The 16,552-nt window shown below is 41.7% G+C and overlaps 1 protein-coding gene across 1 annotated transcript; it reads left to right on the top strand.

Moving 5' to 3' along the window:
- The first annotated feature begins 472 nt into the window (after nucleotides 1–472).
- LOC125998838 (ferritin light chain-like) lies at nucleotides 473–1,000 on the top strand. Its single transcript, XM_049766895.1, has one exon. It carries the CDS (start codon nucleotides 473–475, stop codon nucleotides 998–1,000), a length of 528 nt encoding a protein of 175 aa, XP_049622852.1.
- The last annotated feature ends 15,552 nt before the right edge of the window (nucleotides 1,001–16,552 follow it).

Genomic DNA, 16,552 nt, shown 5'->3' with positions numbered 1-16,552 from the left:
GAGCATGGCTGGGTGTGGCCCAAATGGCACCCTGCCCCCTAAAAAAATAAAGCTAAATTGAGAGCGTTGAATCCTAACTACTAAACCACCAGGGAAGATAAACCAGTATCAAAAGTTATTTTTAAATGTGCCTTCCATAATGGCAGGTAGGAGGGAAAGGGGGTGGGGCTGGCATTGGTGGAGGGAGGTAACCACTGGTAACGGAATTATTGTTGAAACATTGTATTCCTGAAACCCAATCATGAATAACTTTGTAACTCATGATGATTTAATAAAAAAAGAAAAGAGAAGCTAAACTGATAGTGGTATCCTGAGTTTGCGCAGAAACAGACCAAGATACCTTAGTACCGCCCCACCACTCCCCCATTCCCTCGCTCTCTGGTGCTTGCAACAATCTCCACCTTTTATTCTTAGCTGGTCTTCGACCAACTAACATCATCTTTGCGGAAGGGCTCCCTCAAGCACACTAGCCATGAATGTTCGATTCCGTCAAGTCAAGTCCAGCAAAATCAAGGTTGCTATCAACAACGTGGCCACCATGCATCTGCAGGCCTCTGACACCTACATGTCTCTGGGATTCTATTTCCAGTGTCAAGCTGTGTCTGTGGATGGTATGAGTACCTTCTTCCGAAAGTTGGCTGAGGAGAAGCAGGAGGTTGCCAGAAGTCTCCTGAAGCAGTCACGCCTGCAGTATGAATGTCCCCTCACCCACCAGGAATCCAGGTCGTGTGAGTGGTCCAGCAGCCAGCATGCGATGGAAGTCGCCCTGGAATTAGAAAAGAGCCTGTACCGGGAAGTTCTGGAGCTGCAAACCCTGGCTTCTGCCAACAAAGATACCGACTTCGTCGCCTTTCTGGAAGACCAGTTCCTGGGGAAGGAAGCGGAGCTCATCAAGCAGATGCGTGACTATCTGACCATCATCTGCAGGCTGTCTCACCCGCAGCTCAGTCTGAGCAAGTATTTCTTCAAAAGGCCCACCTGTAAGCAAAAGTATGATTAAGGGTTGCGAAATCTGTGGCCTTTCTGCATGATTCTGCGCTGAGAATTTCTGCTGAGCCTCCCCCCCCACCCCTCCCCCCCAGCTAGATGCGATTTTTCTAAACACCTCGAAGCACTCCAGCCTGGAGAATGAATAGAAACAAAGAAGATTTTACTCAAGGGGTGAGATTAATCTGAGCTTATACATGTGTGGAGGAGGGTATACTGAATGGCATGGGGTTTTGCTAATTTGCTTAATTCTACAGTTTGTTCTAAAGAAAATGTTCTTAACTTTTGTGACTCACTTATGACTCTGAGAATTTGCTCTGTCAAGAGAAATGAAAATACATATCCATCAAATGTTGCATAAAATTTAGGGGCTTCCTAAAGTCTCTGGAACCATTTGGGGGGCCTGGCTTAAACTTAGAGAGCCATTTATTGTCATAAAATGTATTGTTTCATGACCAGATCAACCACCACCCCACCAATACTCGAACTCATCATCAAACTATTTCTTCTGATTTTTCAAGTTGGTGTGATGCCAACTTGTGACGTATTCAATCAAAGAAAAAGTCTGTGAAATTCATCTCTGGGTCTCCATTTGGAATGGTACATCATGCTGACTTCAATATGAAGGTTTTCAAGAGACAATTCTTTCGAGTTTTAGTATTAGGAATAGCAGTGCTTGGATAAAATAGTTGGTTCATTTTTGTTTTATGGATGCTGTAGATTATGTGACTGCATACATTTCTTTTTATGACTGCCTGCTAGAAAGCTGAGAGATAAATTTGTGTTTTTTGGAAAAATAGGTGTAATTGTATAAGCATTTTTCTGTAAACTTCATTATGAGTAAATTCTGTTACTAATTGCTCCATGTATTTTATGAATACCTTCCTCCTTAAACCGTTTCTTGAGCAAAGTTGCATATAAAAGATAAATAAACTATAAAATTGCAGATTAAAAAATGACTCTTTTCATTTCAAGACAAGATAAGGACTCTCAAAGAGAGCCAAAGTGATAAGAATATACAACAGTCAGAAGAATAATAAATTTTATAATTCAAAAAAAGATGCAGCAAATTGTCATATTCACTTTTAAGTATGTGTTCTTTCATTTAGTGAGTTATTTATAGTAAAGTTATATTAAATTATATTAAATATATGTGTTTTGCCTTATAAATCAATCTAAACATATATATTATTTGTTTACACCTTGAAAAGCTGGAGTGATAACTTGTTCTAAAGCCATGAATGTAGGAAAGTTATTTTTCCATCCCAGGTCAAAAAAAATATAGGCACGGTATTATTTCTTTTATTCAACAAGGATAAGAAGCAGAAATAGAATAGTTCACAGAGGTAAAAATAACTTTTTTGCTCATTAAAGGAGAAAAATTTATCTACATATTCCTTGCAGTAATTTTTGGGATGGAGAGTGGGAACACATCTGACAATGGTCAGGGGTTACTCGCTCTGCACTCAAAATTACTTCTGCCAGTGTTCAGCATGCAAGGGATAAGACATGATTGGCTGCATGCACAGCAAGTGCCTTATCTACTGTACTATTCCTTTAGCTTCTATGCACAGTTTTTACATTAAAATAAACTGTTTGATTGTAGTCAAGGAAATATGGTTACAATGGTGTTAACATTTATATTTTTGATATAAAACATTACTACAATGACATTCCCAAGATTTTTTAGCACTGTCCTTGTATCATTTCTAGTTTGCCTTTTCCTTCTCTTCCTCTCCCCATCACATACCTCTTGGAAGCCAAAGTTCCATAGTTGAAGTCCAAGTGTTTGTGATCGTTTGCTAGTGTCCATCTCCTTGCTTTGTTTTCCTAAATTCCACACATAAGAAAGTCAAGGTCTCATCTTATAACTGAGTAGTATTGCTTTGTATATATTCTTTCATATGACAGAACATATATTCTTTGAGAGTTATATAAGCCTTATCTCCACAAAGGATACCAATTTTTTGGAGGGTCACACCTGGCAGAGCTCAGGGGTTACTCCTGGCTCTATGCTCAGAAATCGCTCCTGGAAGGCTCAGGGGACCATATGGGATTCCAGGATTCGAACCACTGACCTTTGGCATGCAAGGCAAATGCCTTACCTCCATGCTATCTCTCCAGCCCCAATATTTTTAAAGATAAGCAAGTCAAAATTAAAACTTTATTATTGAACGAGTGATATTATGCTGCATTAAGTATTTAAATTTTACAGATCTTAAGGTATAATTTCTTCAAATGAGAAACTGTACAACTTAGTTTTAAGGTGACAAAAACTTCTTTTAGCCATTTCATTCCTTTGGCACTATACAGGGCTTCAGGATTTAAAACTCCTGCTAACTGGAAAGGCCATAGAACAGAATACAAAGTTTGTTTTTCTCTGAATTGATTTTTTTTTTCAGTATTTATTCCATATGTCTGACTACCCATTAATACCTATCCATATAATCTTTCTTTTGGGCCTTACTTTCATCTACTCATTTAAAAACAAAAACAAATGAAGCAAAACAAATACCCTGATGTTCAGAACCTATCTTATGTTCTTGATTAGAATATAGTAATATTACAAACTGGACAAAGCTCACATTTTGTTCCTTTGGACATAAACATTCTCACAGAAAAACAAATGCAGATAAAGCATCAATCTGAGACCTTGCTAAAATGAAACAAAGCAATGTCACTTGACAATTTTGCTTAAGTTTTTTTTATTTTTATTGAGAGCAATGCGAATTGCAAATCTTTTACGGTTGTATTTCAGGTACATAGTGACAGTGAATTAGGGCAATTCCCACCACCAGTGATGACCTACCTCTGCCACTGTTCCCAACATGCATCCCATGCCTCTACCCTTGGCCCTCTGGACTGCTACTATAACAGGTCCCTTTTGTGTATAGCTTGTTATGGTTTGGGTCTCTTGATTCTATTATCATTGGCTTTGGTTTGGCTATTTAGGTTTGACCACTTTTTATTTCCACTCAATGCTCCTGAGACCATTTGGCCCCTGGGTCCCATCCACTTTTTTCTCAGTTTGTTGGAAGACATAGAAATAAGAGGCAGAACAAGATGATTCAAGGTTCTGGAAAAAAAACAGGAGCCCCTATCTAGAAGCTATAAGTATAAATAAAATTAAATGAAGAGAAAAGAAAAAGAAAAAGGGGGCAGATGTGGAAAGTTTATTTTTGTTTGTTTCCTTTAAATTTTTTTTTGGTTTTTGGGTCACACCCGGCAGCACTCAGGGGTTTCTTCTGGTTCTGCACTCAGAAATCACTCCTGGCAGGCATGAGGGACCATATGGGAAGCTGGGATTTGAACCACAGTCCATACAGGATTGGCTGTGTGCAAGTCAAACGCCCTACTGCTGTGATATCTCCCTGGCCCCATTTTTTTGATTATCTTTATTTAAACACCGTGATTACAAATATAATTATTTTTGTATGATTACAGTCATGTAAAGAACACCCCCCTTCACCAGTGCAGGATTCCCACCACCAATTTTCTAGATCTACCTACTCCCCAACCCACCCACACCTGTACTCAAGACAGGCTTTCTTTCTCCCTCATTCATTCACATTGTTATGATAGTTTTCAGTGTAGTTATTTCTCTAACTGCACTTATCATTCTATGTGGTGAGCTTCATGTCATTAGCTGCACCTACGTGGGAGGATGGGGGGAAGTAAGGGTTGGGACTGAGGCAGTAAAATATTAGAAATGAGCTTTGTAGGGCAGTATCAAGGTCCCAATACAAGATGGATATCATGGATATATAGAATATATGCACACAATAATATCAATATGGAAAAAGAGAGAGAAAATTTCCACTGACTGTCCCAATATAAACCAGTGCTAGAAAAGCCTGCCCTCCTCCCAGAGTGCATTCCCATTAGTGTAGGGAGAGATATGGGGAAAGCCTGTTGACCCCTATAGAGTCGACCTAGACTGGTGTCCAGGGAAAGACTGAAGTCCAGGGGAGAAAAACCCTATACCTGGCAAGAGCTGGTCTACAGAATCAAGGACGAAATCGGAAGCCAGATGTCTGCTCGCCCTCCTCCCCATGCACCTCCCCCCTGGAGTACGGAGGGAGGGGGGAACTTGAGGACCACTAAGAGTCCAACTGAACCCACTTCTGGCCATCTGAGCTGGAACCAAGGGAAGGCCTGGAGTCAGGGGAAAAAGACAAGGACGGCTAGGGGCCTGCCATGCCTCCCTGAACTCCCCAGGCTAGGGAGAAAAGCTCTGGTATGGGGCTTCCCCAAACCCTATGCCTGGCAAGAGCTGGTCTCCAGATTCAAAGAGGAAACCGGAAGCCAGATGTCTGCCTGCCCTCCTCCCCATGCACCTCCCCCCTGGGGTATGGAGGAGGGGGAAACCTGAGGACCACTAAGAGTCCACCTGAACCCACTTCTGGCCATCTGGGCTGGCACCCAGGGAAGGCCTGGAGTCGGAAAAAAGACAAGGACGGCTGGGGGCCTGCCAAGCCTCCCAGCACTCCCCAGGCTAGGGAGAAAGGTTCTCGTATGGGGCCCCTCAAACCCCATACCTGGCAAGAGCTGGTTTCCAGAATCAAAAAGGAAACCGGAAGCCAGATGTCTGCCTGCCCTCCTCCCCATGCACCTCCCCCCCTGGAGTATGGAGGGAGGGGGGAACCCGAGGACCACTAAGAGTCCACCTGAACCCACTTCTGGCCATCTGGGCTGGCACCTAGGGAAGGCCTGGAGTCAGGGGGAAAAGACAAGGACGGCTGGGGGCCTGCCAAGCCTCCCAGCACTCCCCAGGCTAGGGAGAAAGGTTCTGGTATGGGGCCTCCCCAAACCCCATATCTGGCAAGAGCTGGTCTCCAAAATCAAAGAAAAAACCGGAAGCCAGATGTCTGCCTGCCCTCCTCCCCATGCACCTCCCCCCTGGAGTACGGAGGGAGGGGGAAACCTGAGGACCACTAAGAGTCCACCTGAACCCACTTCTGGCCATCTGAGCTGGCACCCATGGAAGGCCTGGAGTCAGGGGGAAAAGACAAGGATGGCTGGGGGCCTGCCAAGCCTCCCAGCACTCCTCAGGGTAGGAATAAGGGTCCGGATCCTGGTAAGCTCAGTTTTTCTGATCTGTTAGTTCAGTGTGAAAATTTTTAATTTCAGTTGATAAAACTTCTTGATGCTTAATTTTGCTCCAGTCAAGTTTATCGATACTTTTTTTTTGAGCTCCCTGAATGTTTTCCATAATTCTACTCTAAACTTCTTGAGAGGATACCTATTTGTTTCCTACTTTTTAGATTATTAGAGGAGCCATATTAATTTCTGTAAATATGGGGGTGTACTGCAAAATTACTCCATTGGCAAGGCTGTAGATTGCTTCTTAAAATGTACAGAAATGGAATTCAGGGGTTACAAGATAAGCACAGCTGTGAAGCAAAGGAAGTGGAGCGGCCGCGTTTTTCGGGTGTGGGTCCTGAAGAGGCTATAGTCCTTGGATGTAGGCAGGCTCAGCAGAGAAAAGGTAGAGAGCAAGGCTGCTGTGGTTTAAAAGTCTCTTGGTACCCAATCACGGCAGGAATTGGCCCCACGTGCGTTGAGTGGGGACATCTTACCGGAATGGGTCCTGAAGAGGCTATAGTCCTTGGGTGTAGGCAGGCTCAGCGGAGAAAGCTCCCTGGCCCCATTTTAAAAAATAATTTTTAGTGAGAGCAATGTGAATTACAAGTCTTTCACACTTATATTTAAGGTAAATAGTGACAGTGAATTAGGGTAAATCCTACCACCTGTGATGACCTCCCTATGCCACTGTTCCCAGCATGCATCCCATACATCCACCCTTAGCCCCCTGGAATGCTAGTACAACAGGTTTCTTTTGTGTATATCTTGTTGTGGTCTGGGTCTCTTGATTCATTGTTGTTGACTTCAGTTGGGTATTTAGGCCTGATCATATTTTATTTGCACTCAATGCCCATGAGAATGCTTTGCCCCAGGTACTAACCCCCTTTTCCTTCAATTTGTAAGAAGCCATAAAAATATAAGAGGCAGAACAAGATGATTTATGTTCTATAATTCTGTTGAATAAAAAGAAAGAAGTGGGCAGGAACCCTGTCTGAAGTTATAAATATAAACTTAAAAAGAAGAAAACAAAAGAAAAAGGGGGCATTTATGGCAAATTTTATTTTATTTTTTGCATAGGCACAGTAAATATTGGGGAAATTATAAAGGAAATGTCCTTGGCATAACAGATATAGGGTGTCTGTTGAAGCATACTGTCATGAGATAGACTTCAGCCTCCGAACATGCTCATTGTCAAACCCCAAGGTCTTTTTTTATGATGCCAGAAAACCTTCTGCTCAGTCATGGTTGTCAAAGTTAGTGCTCTGAAATTAGAGATCTTGGTTATTGCACAGATTCTAGGAATAAGTCTAGGATAGATTTATTCTTTATGGTCCCAGGAAAAGTTTTTATAAGTGACTGTAATTGTAGTCAGTCTTCTGAAATTAGAGATCTTGGGTTTTTTGCACAGATACTAAGTTGGAGTGTCTTCTGTTTTCAGCTCACTGTTAGGTGATAAGGTAGGGCAAAAGCCCTTAGATCAATTTGTTGCTGTTTTCTCATTGTCAAAGTGACAATGGCTCAAGTTGGTACAAGAGCTGTATTGGGCCTCCCTGGGCAGGAAGTTTGATTCATGATTTTGCCTCAGGGAACTGTGCCTGTTTTAAGGTTGGGATCTGGGGCTCAGGGTTGGACATTCAATGTCTAAGCCGAGTCCCCACAAAAATATTCAGGGTGGAAGTCATCCCGTATTATCAAATTTATTAGTTCTTATCCCTATTAGATAAGAACTTGTTTCTTTACATAGGATATCCCCCATTTTAGTGTGCCTATGAATAAAGGAAAGATGCTATATTAGATTGTTGGTGCATTTGGGGGTAAAAATGACAAGTGATACAATCTCTGTACCCAGGTTTTAAACTGAGCTTTTATCCCAAGAAAGACTTTTCTACTAGAATTTCTTACTAAGTAGAACCAAAACAAGCAAAAATAAAGGGGGGGGGTGGAAGAGGCTACCTCCACATTTGGAAATAAACACAAGAGTTATAACTATTAAGGAAATAAACATACAAAGAAAATATAGATATCCCCAATAAATCTTTTGAGATAGACTTGCGGTGGATAAGATTCAGGACACATTTTTGTCCCACAGAAAGGGTCTTACAGAGTCTGAGAAATGGTTGACAGCTGTAACTATCAGGTAGTGTTCTCGAAATGGGGGGGTTTTCTGGAAATAAATCTGGTAGCAAGCAACAGTACACATAGAGGTAGTGGAAGAAAAAGAGCCACATAAAATGAGTCAGCAGGAGTGGTGTCTGCTGCTTCTTGATGGGAGAAAGATGTGGGGCTGAGAGGATGTCCTTTCACTTTGGGAATTGAGGGGCAGCTTACTGGGGCAGAGGGGACAGTCTTGGTTACTAAGAAGTTAAGAACTGTGGGTAAACCTCGTTAAATATTTCTTCTGAGGAAATTGAGGACCTGAAGGGAGCCCTGTCCTGTGCTTCTCTGTCTTTTCTGAATTATTGAAGCTCTCCTCAGAGCCCTGAGAATCGAACACCCCCAAAAATGCATTCTGAAGCTAGCCAGCGAGCAAGTGAGTGAGTAAGAAAGGGCTGACTGTGGGGGTTGCCAGTTGAAGTGCTGATTGCTCCACCTGCAGAGTCTCCACCCTGCTACGCTTCTTCAGAGAAAACTGAGGACCTGAAGGGAGCCCTGTCCTGTGCTTCTCTGTGTTTTCTGAATACTTGAAGCTCTCCTCAGAGCCCTGGAAAGCGAACTCCCCTAAAAACTGCATTCTGAAGCTACCGAGCCAGCAAGTGAGTAAGAAATGGCTGACTGTGGATACTGCCAGGTGGAGTGCTGATTGCTCTACCTGCAGAGTCTCTGCCCTGCTGTGCTTCCTCTGAGGAAACAGAGGACCTGAAGGGAGCCCTGCACTGTGCTTCTCTGTGTTTTCTGAATACTTGAAGCTCTCCTCAGAGCCCTGGGAAGCGAACTCCCTAAAAACTGCATTCTGAAGCTACCGAGCCAGCAAGTGAGTAAGAAATGGCTGACTGTGGAGACTGCCAGGTGGAGTGCTGATTGCTCTACCTGCGGAGTCTCTGCCCTGCTGTGCTTCCTCTGAGGAAACAGAGGACCTGAAGGGAGCCCTGTACTGTGCTTCTCTGTCTTTTCTGAATCCCTGAAGCTCTCTTCAGAGCCCTGGGAAGCAAACCCCCAAAAAACTGCATTCTGAAGCTACCCAGCAAGCAAGCGAGCTAGTGAGTGAGTAAGAAATGGTTGACTTTACAATCCCAGAAAGGGGAAGCTGCTGAATTCTGCTGGACCTCAGATGCCAGCACCCCTATCTGCCTGTCTTCTGTGCTGTGCTCCATTTTCGGCCTGATTTCATCCTGTGTGTGGCTCATCTGCAGACGGCTCGCCTTCCATGGAGCTTTCCCTGGAAGTGAGCTTACACATCCAGAAAGGGGAAGCCTTTGAACTCTGCTGGAACTCAGATGCCAGCACCCCATCTGCTGTCTTCTGTGTGTGCTCCATTTTCGGCCTGATTTCATCCTGTGTGTGGCTCATCTGTGGAAGGCTCGCTTTCCCTGAAGCCTTCCCTGGAGGTGAGTTTACAAGACCATAAAGGGGAAGCTGCTAAACCCAGCTAGAACTCAGATGCCAGCACTCCTATATGCCGGTCTTTGTGCTGTGCTCCACTTTCGGCCTGATTTTATCCTGTGTGTGGCTCATTTAGCCAATGAATACAACCACAATACGTAGAAAAACCCACAACACAAGTGTGACAATGGGGAAAAAATGCAGGCCAGCACCAGACATAGAGAATGATTGCAGGGTCCAGAAGCCCCCCAGGGGGGCCCGGCCAGCAGGAATTAGCTGGGAAGGCTTCTCAGACAACCGCACTCCTATTTTGCTGAGTAGAAGAACAACCACACCTGTAAAAAATCTGAGAGAGGTTAATAATAAAGACCTAAGGCAATATCTCACTGCTCAAAGGCGTTTATTGAAATACAACTCCTTCTTTTATAGTGAAGGAGAAGGGGGCAGTACAAAGGTGCTGTCAATCATACTTTTGGCGCGAAATGGACAGTGGGCTAGGGGGCTGGATGACCTTCAAGCTATGCTGAACGTGCTGTTTCAATGGAAACTTTTAGTGTCCTTCTAGCTGCATTCCTAATTGCTTGACTATCAGGAAATGGTGCAAGATGTGCTTGTCTCAGTGATCTTGAACAGACAATGTAGCATATACTTATTGAAAACAGCCTAATTCACTCCGGAATGTGGTCTTAAGGAATGGGGCCTAGTTTCTGATAACTGTACCAGGCAGTTTTTACTCTCCTCCGGGCTTAGAGCTAAATTATGTCCTGCAGCTGCACATTCTTTTCTCTTAGCTCAAAAATTTGCAGCAAGACTGCATATTGCTTTTAGGTGAAAAGCTGGGCTATGGCAGAAAGAACCGCAAAATGTCCTCAAACAAGTCAGTTCCCAACATCTCCCCCTTTCTCTTCTAATAAAAGAAGGAAAGTCGTGAGCGGGTGGAAGAACCGTGTCTTAGGCATACAAGGTTTGACCAGGTCGGACACGGCCAAAGCCGCATTTAAAAGGTGGCTACAAACGCCGTGGGTGTGTGCAGAGATCCGAATTATGCGTTGTAGCCTTTTAGGGCCGTGCCCTAACTGGGACCTTGCTAATCCCGTCGTAGGTGTCTCCACAGCCGAGAGCACAAGTGCCGGAGCGAGCTCCGTCTGTTAGCTATGCGCTCTATCTCCTGGAAACTTAGTGGCTGGAAAGGCGGCTTGGTGACTAAAGCCAAGTTTTCACAGGAGTCACGCGGGGTTAGACGCTGGTAGTTAACCTGAATAGAGGTTTTTGCCTTTTCATCTACCTGGTTTTTAATAAAGGCAGTAATTTTGCGGAAAATCCATGGGCCAAGAGAAAAGAGCAGCATGAGGCTAATAAGAGGGCCCACAACGGTGGACAAGATTGTGTGGAACCAAGGGGAAGAGAAAAACCAATCCTGGTACCAACCTTGTTCTTCATCGAAATGTTTTTCAAAATCTTTTATACCATCACCAATATGTTGAACGCTATCTCTAACTAAACCTGTTTTGTCTTTAAAAATACAACATTGTTCCTTAAGGGCTACACAGACTCCCCCTTTCTTCAAAAAAAAGGAAACCAAATTAAAGCATGGTGGTTTTGCTGCACTATCTTTGCTAGGGATTTAACAATGTGCTTTAAGTGTTGTAAACTTAGTTTAAGTTTGTAAACATTATTAACAACAGTTATACTTAAGGCATTGACAGATTTTAGAGTATGAACCAATGAATAAATTATTGTGCTTACAGCGGTAGCACCCAGGCCTATGATTAAGGCTAGGGTGAGAGCAGGTTTGACAGGTAAGTTAGGCATTAAAACAATGAAAACACAGTAGTTTTAGGACTGAAAAAACAAATGTGAAACAATGGGGGAGATAAACCAGTGAAACAGGCAAGAAACGTTAAATTGGGGGCAATTATGAACTGAAAGGAGGAATTAATGACAAGAATTTGATTACAATTCTCAATAGGGGGAATTATATTGGGTACCAAAAGGCAAAGTTCAAGTTTCACCACCTGTTTGAAGGTGATGCTGAAGTGAGGCTTGGGGCTGGATTGCAGAGCGAAGGGGTCAGAGACAGGCAGGGGGTTACCAAAGCAGAAGGGCGGTTGAGATGAATAGCAGATAGGCAGGGTCAGTGATGGTGGAGGCGTTGGCCATCTGCAAGATGAGGTTCGAGGTGGGTGAATAGCAGGTACCGAAGGCGTCTGCGTTTGGACGGAGGGCAGAAGCGTTGATCATGACAAGGATGAGCTGAGAAGAGGAGGGGGGTCCGGAGGACAGCATGGGCAGCAAAGGGTGAAGAGAAGGAACCAGAGGTGTTGTCATCGTCTTGCAAGGGAGAGTGAAGTGGAGCAAACAAATTAATGAAGCCTTGGTGCGAAGGGGGTGGTTGGTGGCAGTGGGCATCAAGGACAGCCAGGCAGAGTACCAATTTCAGCATTTTCTTTAGGCAGAGTAAGTTAGAAACAGGTCCGGCAGGAATGGTGGGCTAGCAGGGGGTGACAGGCTGTTTTGAAGTGGGTGAAGATAGGACTGCAGGAAGCTGTAGGAGGTCTATAAGAAAACAACTTGGCAGGAGGTAAAATGATTATTTTTGAATGCCACAGGAATGCATTTTGAAACCTTTAAACTGAACTTAAATGATTTCTTTTAAACTTCTTAGTTATTAGTTTAAAGCTAGATGCTTTTTTTTCTAGCCACATTTGGCCTTATAGTATTGGCCTTAACTACACACAGCAGAAAAACTGGGGATTGCAAAGTCCAGAAATTCTCCAGGAAAAAGTTATTCCTGATGGCCATTTGAGAAATTTTTGGGGTTTACCATCCCCTACCTTTTTTGCCATGCTGATAGAACAAAGCTAGCTGAGCACAGGATTTTTGGCAGGATTTCACAGTTTATAGATGACGAGACTAAGCCAGGTAAAAAAATTAATTGAAATTTTAAAAATGGATAAGGCTTTAAAAATTGTATTTATATGAAATGCAAAAATAACAAATAGACAGACAGAACAAACACGAAACACAACATTGTGGCCACTTTCACGCATAACACACACACATGAACAGACAAGAGGACTTATTCAAAATTTGCATTGGAAAAATTGACAAGCGCTTTTAAATATTTAGCCGGCATGTTTGTAAAAAATTGTTAACGTAGCTGGAGTGGAACTGCTGAAAATAAATTTTAAGGTTTAGCTTTAACACAAAACATTTTTAAAACAATTTTAATTTGAAGTTTAAATCATGAAGAAAAATGTTAGCAGTTAAAAAATGAGCGCTGTAGAAGGAGTTTTTACTTTGAAGTATGATATCATTTGCTGTAAAGGAACAGGTTTGTTATAAATTGGTTTTACAGTAGAATAGTAAAACAGCTGTAATAAAGTGTTAAAATTTTTATGATTAAACACAAGAGCATGAACTATGATTATTAAAGGTATAAAAAACTGACTTTAAAAAACAACTGTTTTTACTTTGAAGACTTAAAGTGAATAATTTGTAAAAAATATTAGATACCAAATTAACAAAATGTTTAGACATTATAAAATATAGTTAAAGACATTTGATGCATTTACACACCTAGAGCTTAAGACCAAAATTATTTTTAATACTTGTTAATTTGCTTATAAAATTTAGTTACTTTTATGATACTAATTAACAATATTATTTTAAAAAGGGCTAAGCACAACATGAACAGAGACAACTTAAGATTAAACTTGGAAAATGCAAAATTATTTGTACTTACCTCTGAGTTTAAAATTAAGCTTGAAATTAAGAAAAGAAATAAAGCTACTTAAGGTTTAAGTTTATGAACAATAATTTATGAACAAATTTATTTAATTAGTTATTATATTGTTTTTGTTATTGAAATGGCTTTTATGCCACTATTTGAACTGCCTAACCACTTTTAAGGTTTAGATAATTTGGTTTAAGTTTTTCAAATGGCAATGCTATTTTGCTATATTTATATGCATTCAAAAGAGCTTAGGCTTAGCTTAGAGTTTTGGAATGTTTACACATTATTGTTAAGGAAAGCTGACCAACTTATTTTGCTCACTTGTATTATTTTAGTTTTTAAAAAATTAACTTTCTAAACATGTGCAGTAATTTTAACAAAGGAGTTTTGCTTTTTTTCCCAATGCAGAGGTAAGAAAGACACCTGTGTTATATTTACAAATTATTCCTCAAAAACAAAGTTAAAAATGTTACAAAATGTTATTTGACTATTAGATTTGAATAGCAAACATGGAGAGGAAAGAGCAATTAAAAAGACAAAATATGAGAAACATTTAAATGCAGATTAAGGAGCTTAAACTATTAAAAAATGCCCATGACCTGAACCACTTTACAAACTTCATATACTTTTAAGATTAAAAATAATTTTTTTTTTATGTTTTGCACTTAGGTACAGAGAAACTTACAGTTTTAAAAACAGGTACAAAGTATTGCCACACATACGTGACCTTTGCATAGGTTAAAGAACTTTTTATGACATTTTGTAACACATTTAAGACTTTTTAATTTTACCAACTGTGGCCTTTATATTTAGAAAAACATTTCAACTTAGGCATCCCAACTCAGGAAAAAAGGAACATTTGTAGCACCAGAGAGACAATTATAAAAGCCTGAGGGAAGATAGGCATTTGTATAGTAAGGGATGGGAGGTTTTCGCCCTGCTCGCTGAATTTTGCTGAAGCTGCCGCATGGCCAAGAGGGGGGGGGGGGAGTAGCAAAAGTTTGTTGCCACGTGTGGAACCGGGTTTAAGCTGGGATTTGGAAAATGGGCGCTGTCCCTTTAAGGTGAAGCCAGCGATGAGCTCAGAGATTAGAATGTGTGCTTGCTTGCTGGAAGGAAAGATTTTACTGCGGAGAAAAAGTTAACTTTGCAAGAGTTCAGCTTTTCAGCGGGGGAGACAGCGCCGCCCCCAATAGATTTCAAGCAGGAGAGCGTGTAAGGGGCTGGGGTCACACGGCTTGAAACAGCTGTGTAGCTTTTTTAATTAAAGGCTTTGTATTGTTGCAATTGCTGGCTAAGGAGGGGAGGGTGGTGAGGGGAGTAAAGGTTTTGGTGGAACAGGGACGGAGCTGAGACTAGGGAAGTGAAGGGCTGTTTAGGATTTTGCACAGAGGGTGCAGCGGCAGAAGTAAAGATGAAGGGTCAGAAGAGGAAGGAAACTGAGAGACAGAGTCAGAGCGAGAGGGAGCCCAGGAACACTAGATTTCTGGCAAACATCATGAACAAACATTAAAAAATTACAAATATCTTTTTTGGTAACCTCTACATGTCTGGCTTTCAACTAAGACTGTATATATTTAATGAATTTAAGTTCAGTACTCAACGAAAACACCCATGGTAGCGTATCCTATGGGTGAAGCCCCAAAAGCCAATCAGGGGCGGCGATCAGAACGACTGAAAAAACTGCAGTTTAAATTTTTGATTAAGGCTAACTCGTTTCAACGCTTACCCTGATGAGGTATTTCCTGCGATTTATGAAACAGCTCCGGACTCGCCGACCTATAGTCATTCGGGGTGTGGTGATGGTCTTCGAGCCCAGCGTTGGGCGCCAAAATGCAGGGTCCTGAAGCCCCCCAGGGGGGCCCGGCCAGCAGGAATTTGCTGGGAAGGCTTCTCAGACAACCGCACTCCTATTTTGCTGAGTAGAAGAACAACCACACCTGTAAAAAATCTGAGAGAGGTTAATAATAAAGACCTAAGGCAATATCTCACTGCTCAAAGGCGTTTATTGAAATACAACTCCTTCTTTTATAGTGAAGGAGAAGGGGGCAGTACAAAGGTGCTGTCAATCATACTTTTGGCGCGAAATGGACAGTGGGCTAGGGGGCTGGATGACCTTCAAGCTATGCTGAACGTGCTGTTTCAATGGAAACTTTTAGTGTCCTTCTAGCTGCATTCCTAATTGCTTGACTATCAGGAAATGGTGCAAGATGTGCTTGTCTCAGTGATCTTGAACAGACAATGTAGCATATACTTATTGAAAACAGCCTAATTCACTCCGGAATGTGGTCTTAAGGAATGGGGCCTAGTTTCTGATAACTGTACCAGGCAGTTTTTACTCTCCTCCGGGCTTAGAGCTAAATTATGTCCTGCAGCTGCACATTCTTTTCTCTTAGCTCAAAAATTTGCAGCAAGACTGCATATTGCTTTTAGGTGAAAAGCTGGGCTATGGCAGAAAGAACCGCAAAATGTCCTCAAACAAGTCAGTTCCCAACAAATGATGATGGCAACTCTGATGACTTGAACATGACCAACCAACTAGTCAGTCTCTCAGATAAGGAGTTTAGAGTCACAATATGGAAGATATTCAACAAAATCAAAGAAAGTATAGAAGAGAACACTAATAAGAATCAAGAGAATATGAACATAGAAATCAGGAAACTCCAAACTGAAATTTCAGGTCAAATAACAGCTCTGAAAAATTCAGTAGATGAATTGAAGAAAACATGGTTGAGCTTTCCCACAGGTTAACAGCAGCTGAAGACAGAATTAGTACACTGGAAGATGAGATGACTAAAAATTCCATACAGCAGAAAAAATTTGAAAAAAGCCTTAAAGCAAATGATCAAAAAATGGAAAAATTACTCGAAGAATGGGAACAGATGAAAATAGAAGTCTATGATAAGCTCAACAGAAACAACTTAAGAATCATAAGACTCCCAGAGACCAAGGAAGAAAATCTCCAGGAAGAATCAATGGTCAAGAACATCATTAAAGAGAAACTACCAGAGCTAATGACTACATGCAATCAAATCCTGCATGCCCGAAGAGTATCAACTAAAAGAGACCCCAGAAAAAACACCCCAAGACACATCCTAGTCACAATGATGAAACCCACAGTTAGAGACAGAATTCTGAAAGCAGAAAGATTGAAAAGAAAAATTACATTCAAGGGAACAACCTTGAGATTTACTGCAGACCTGT

This window comes from Suncus etruscus, chromosome X (genome assembly GCF_024139225.1).
Source record: "Suncus etruscus isolate mSunEtr1 chromosome X, mSunEtr1.pri.cur, whole genome shotgun sequence".
Classification (NCBI taxonomy): Eukaryota; Metazoa; Chordata; class Mammalia; order Eulipotyphla; family Soricidae; genus Suncus; species Suncus etruscus.
This window is presented reverse-complemented; position numbering and strand designations above follow the sequence as displayed.

Excerpts from the sequence above, each read along its gene's own strand:
- LOC125998838 (XM_049766895.1), top strand. The coding sequence starts at position 473 with ATGAATGTTCGATTCCGTCAAGTCAAGTCCAGCAAAATCAAGGTTGCT.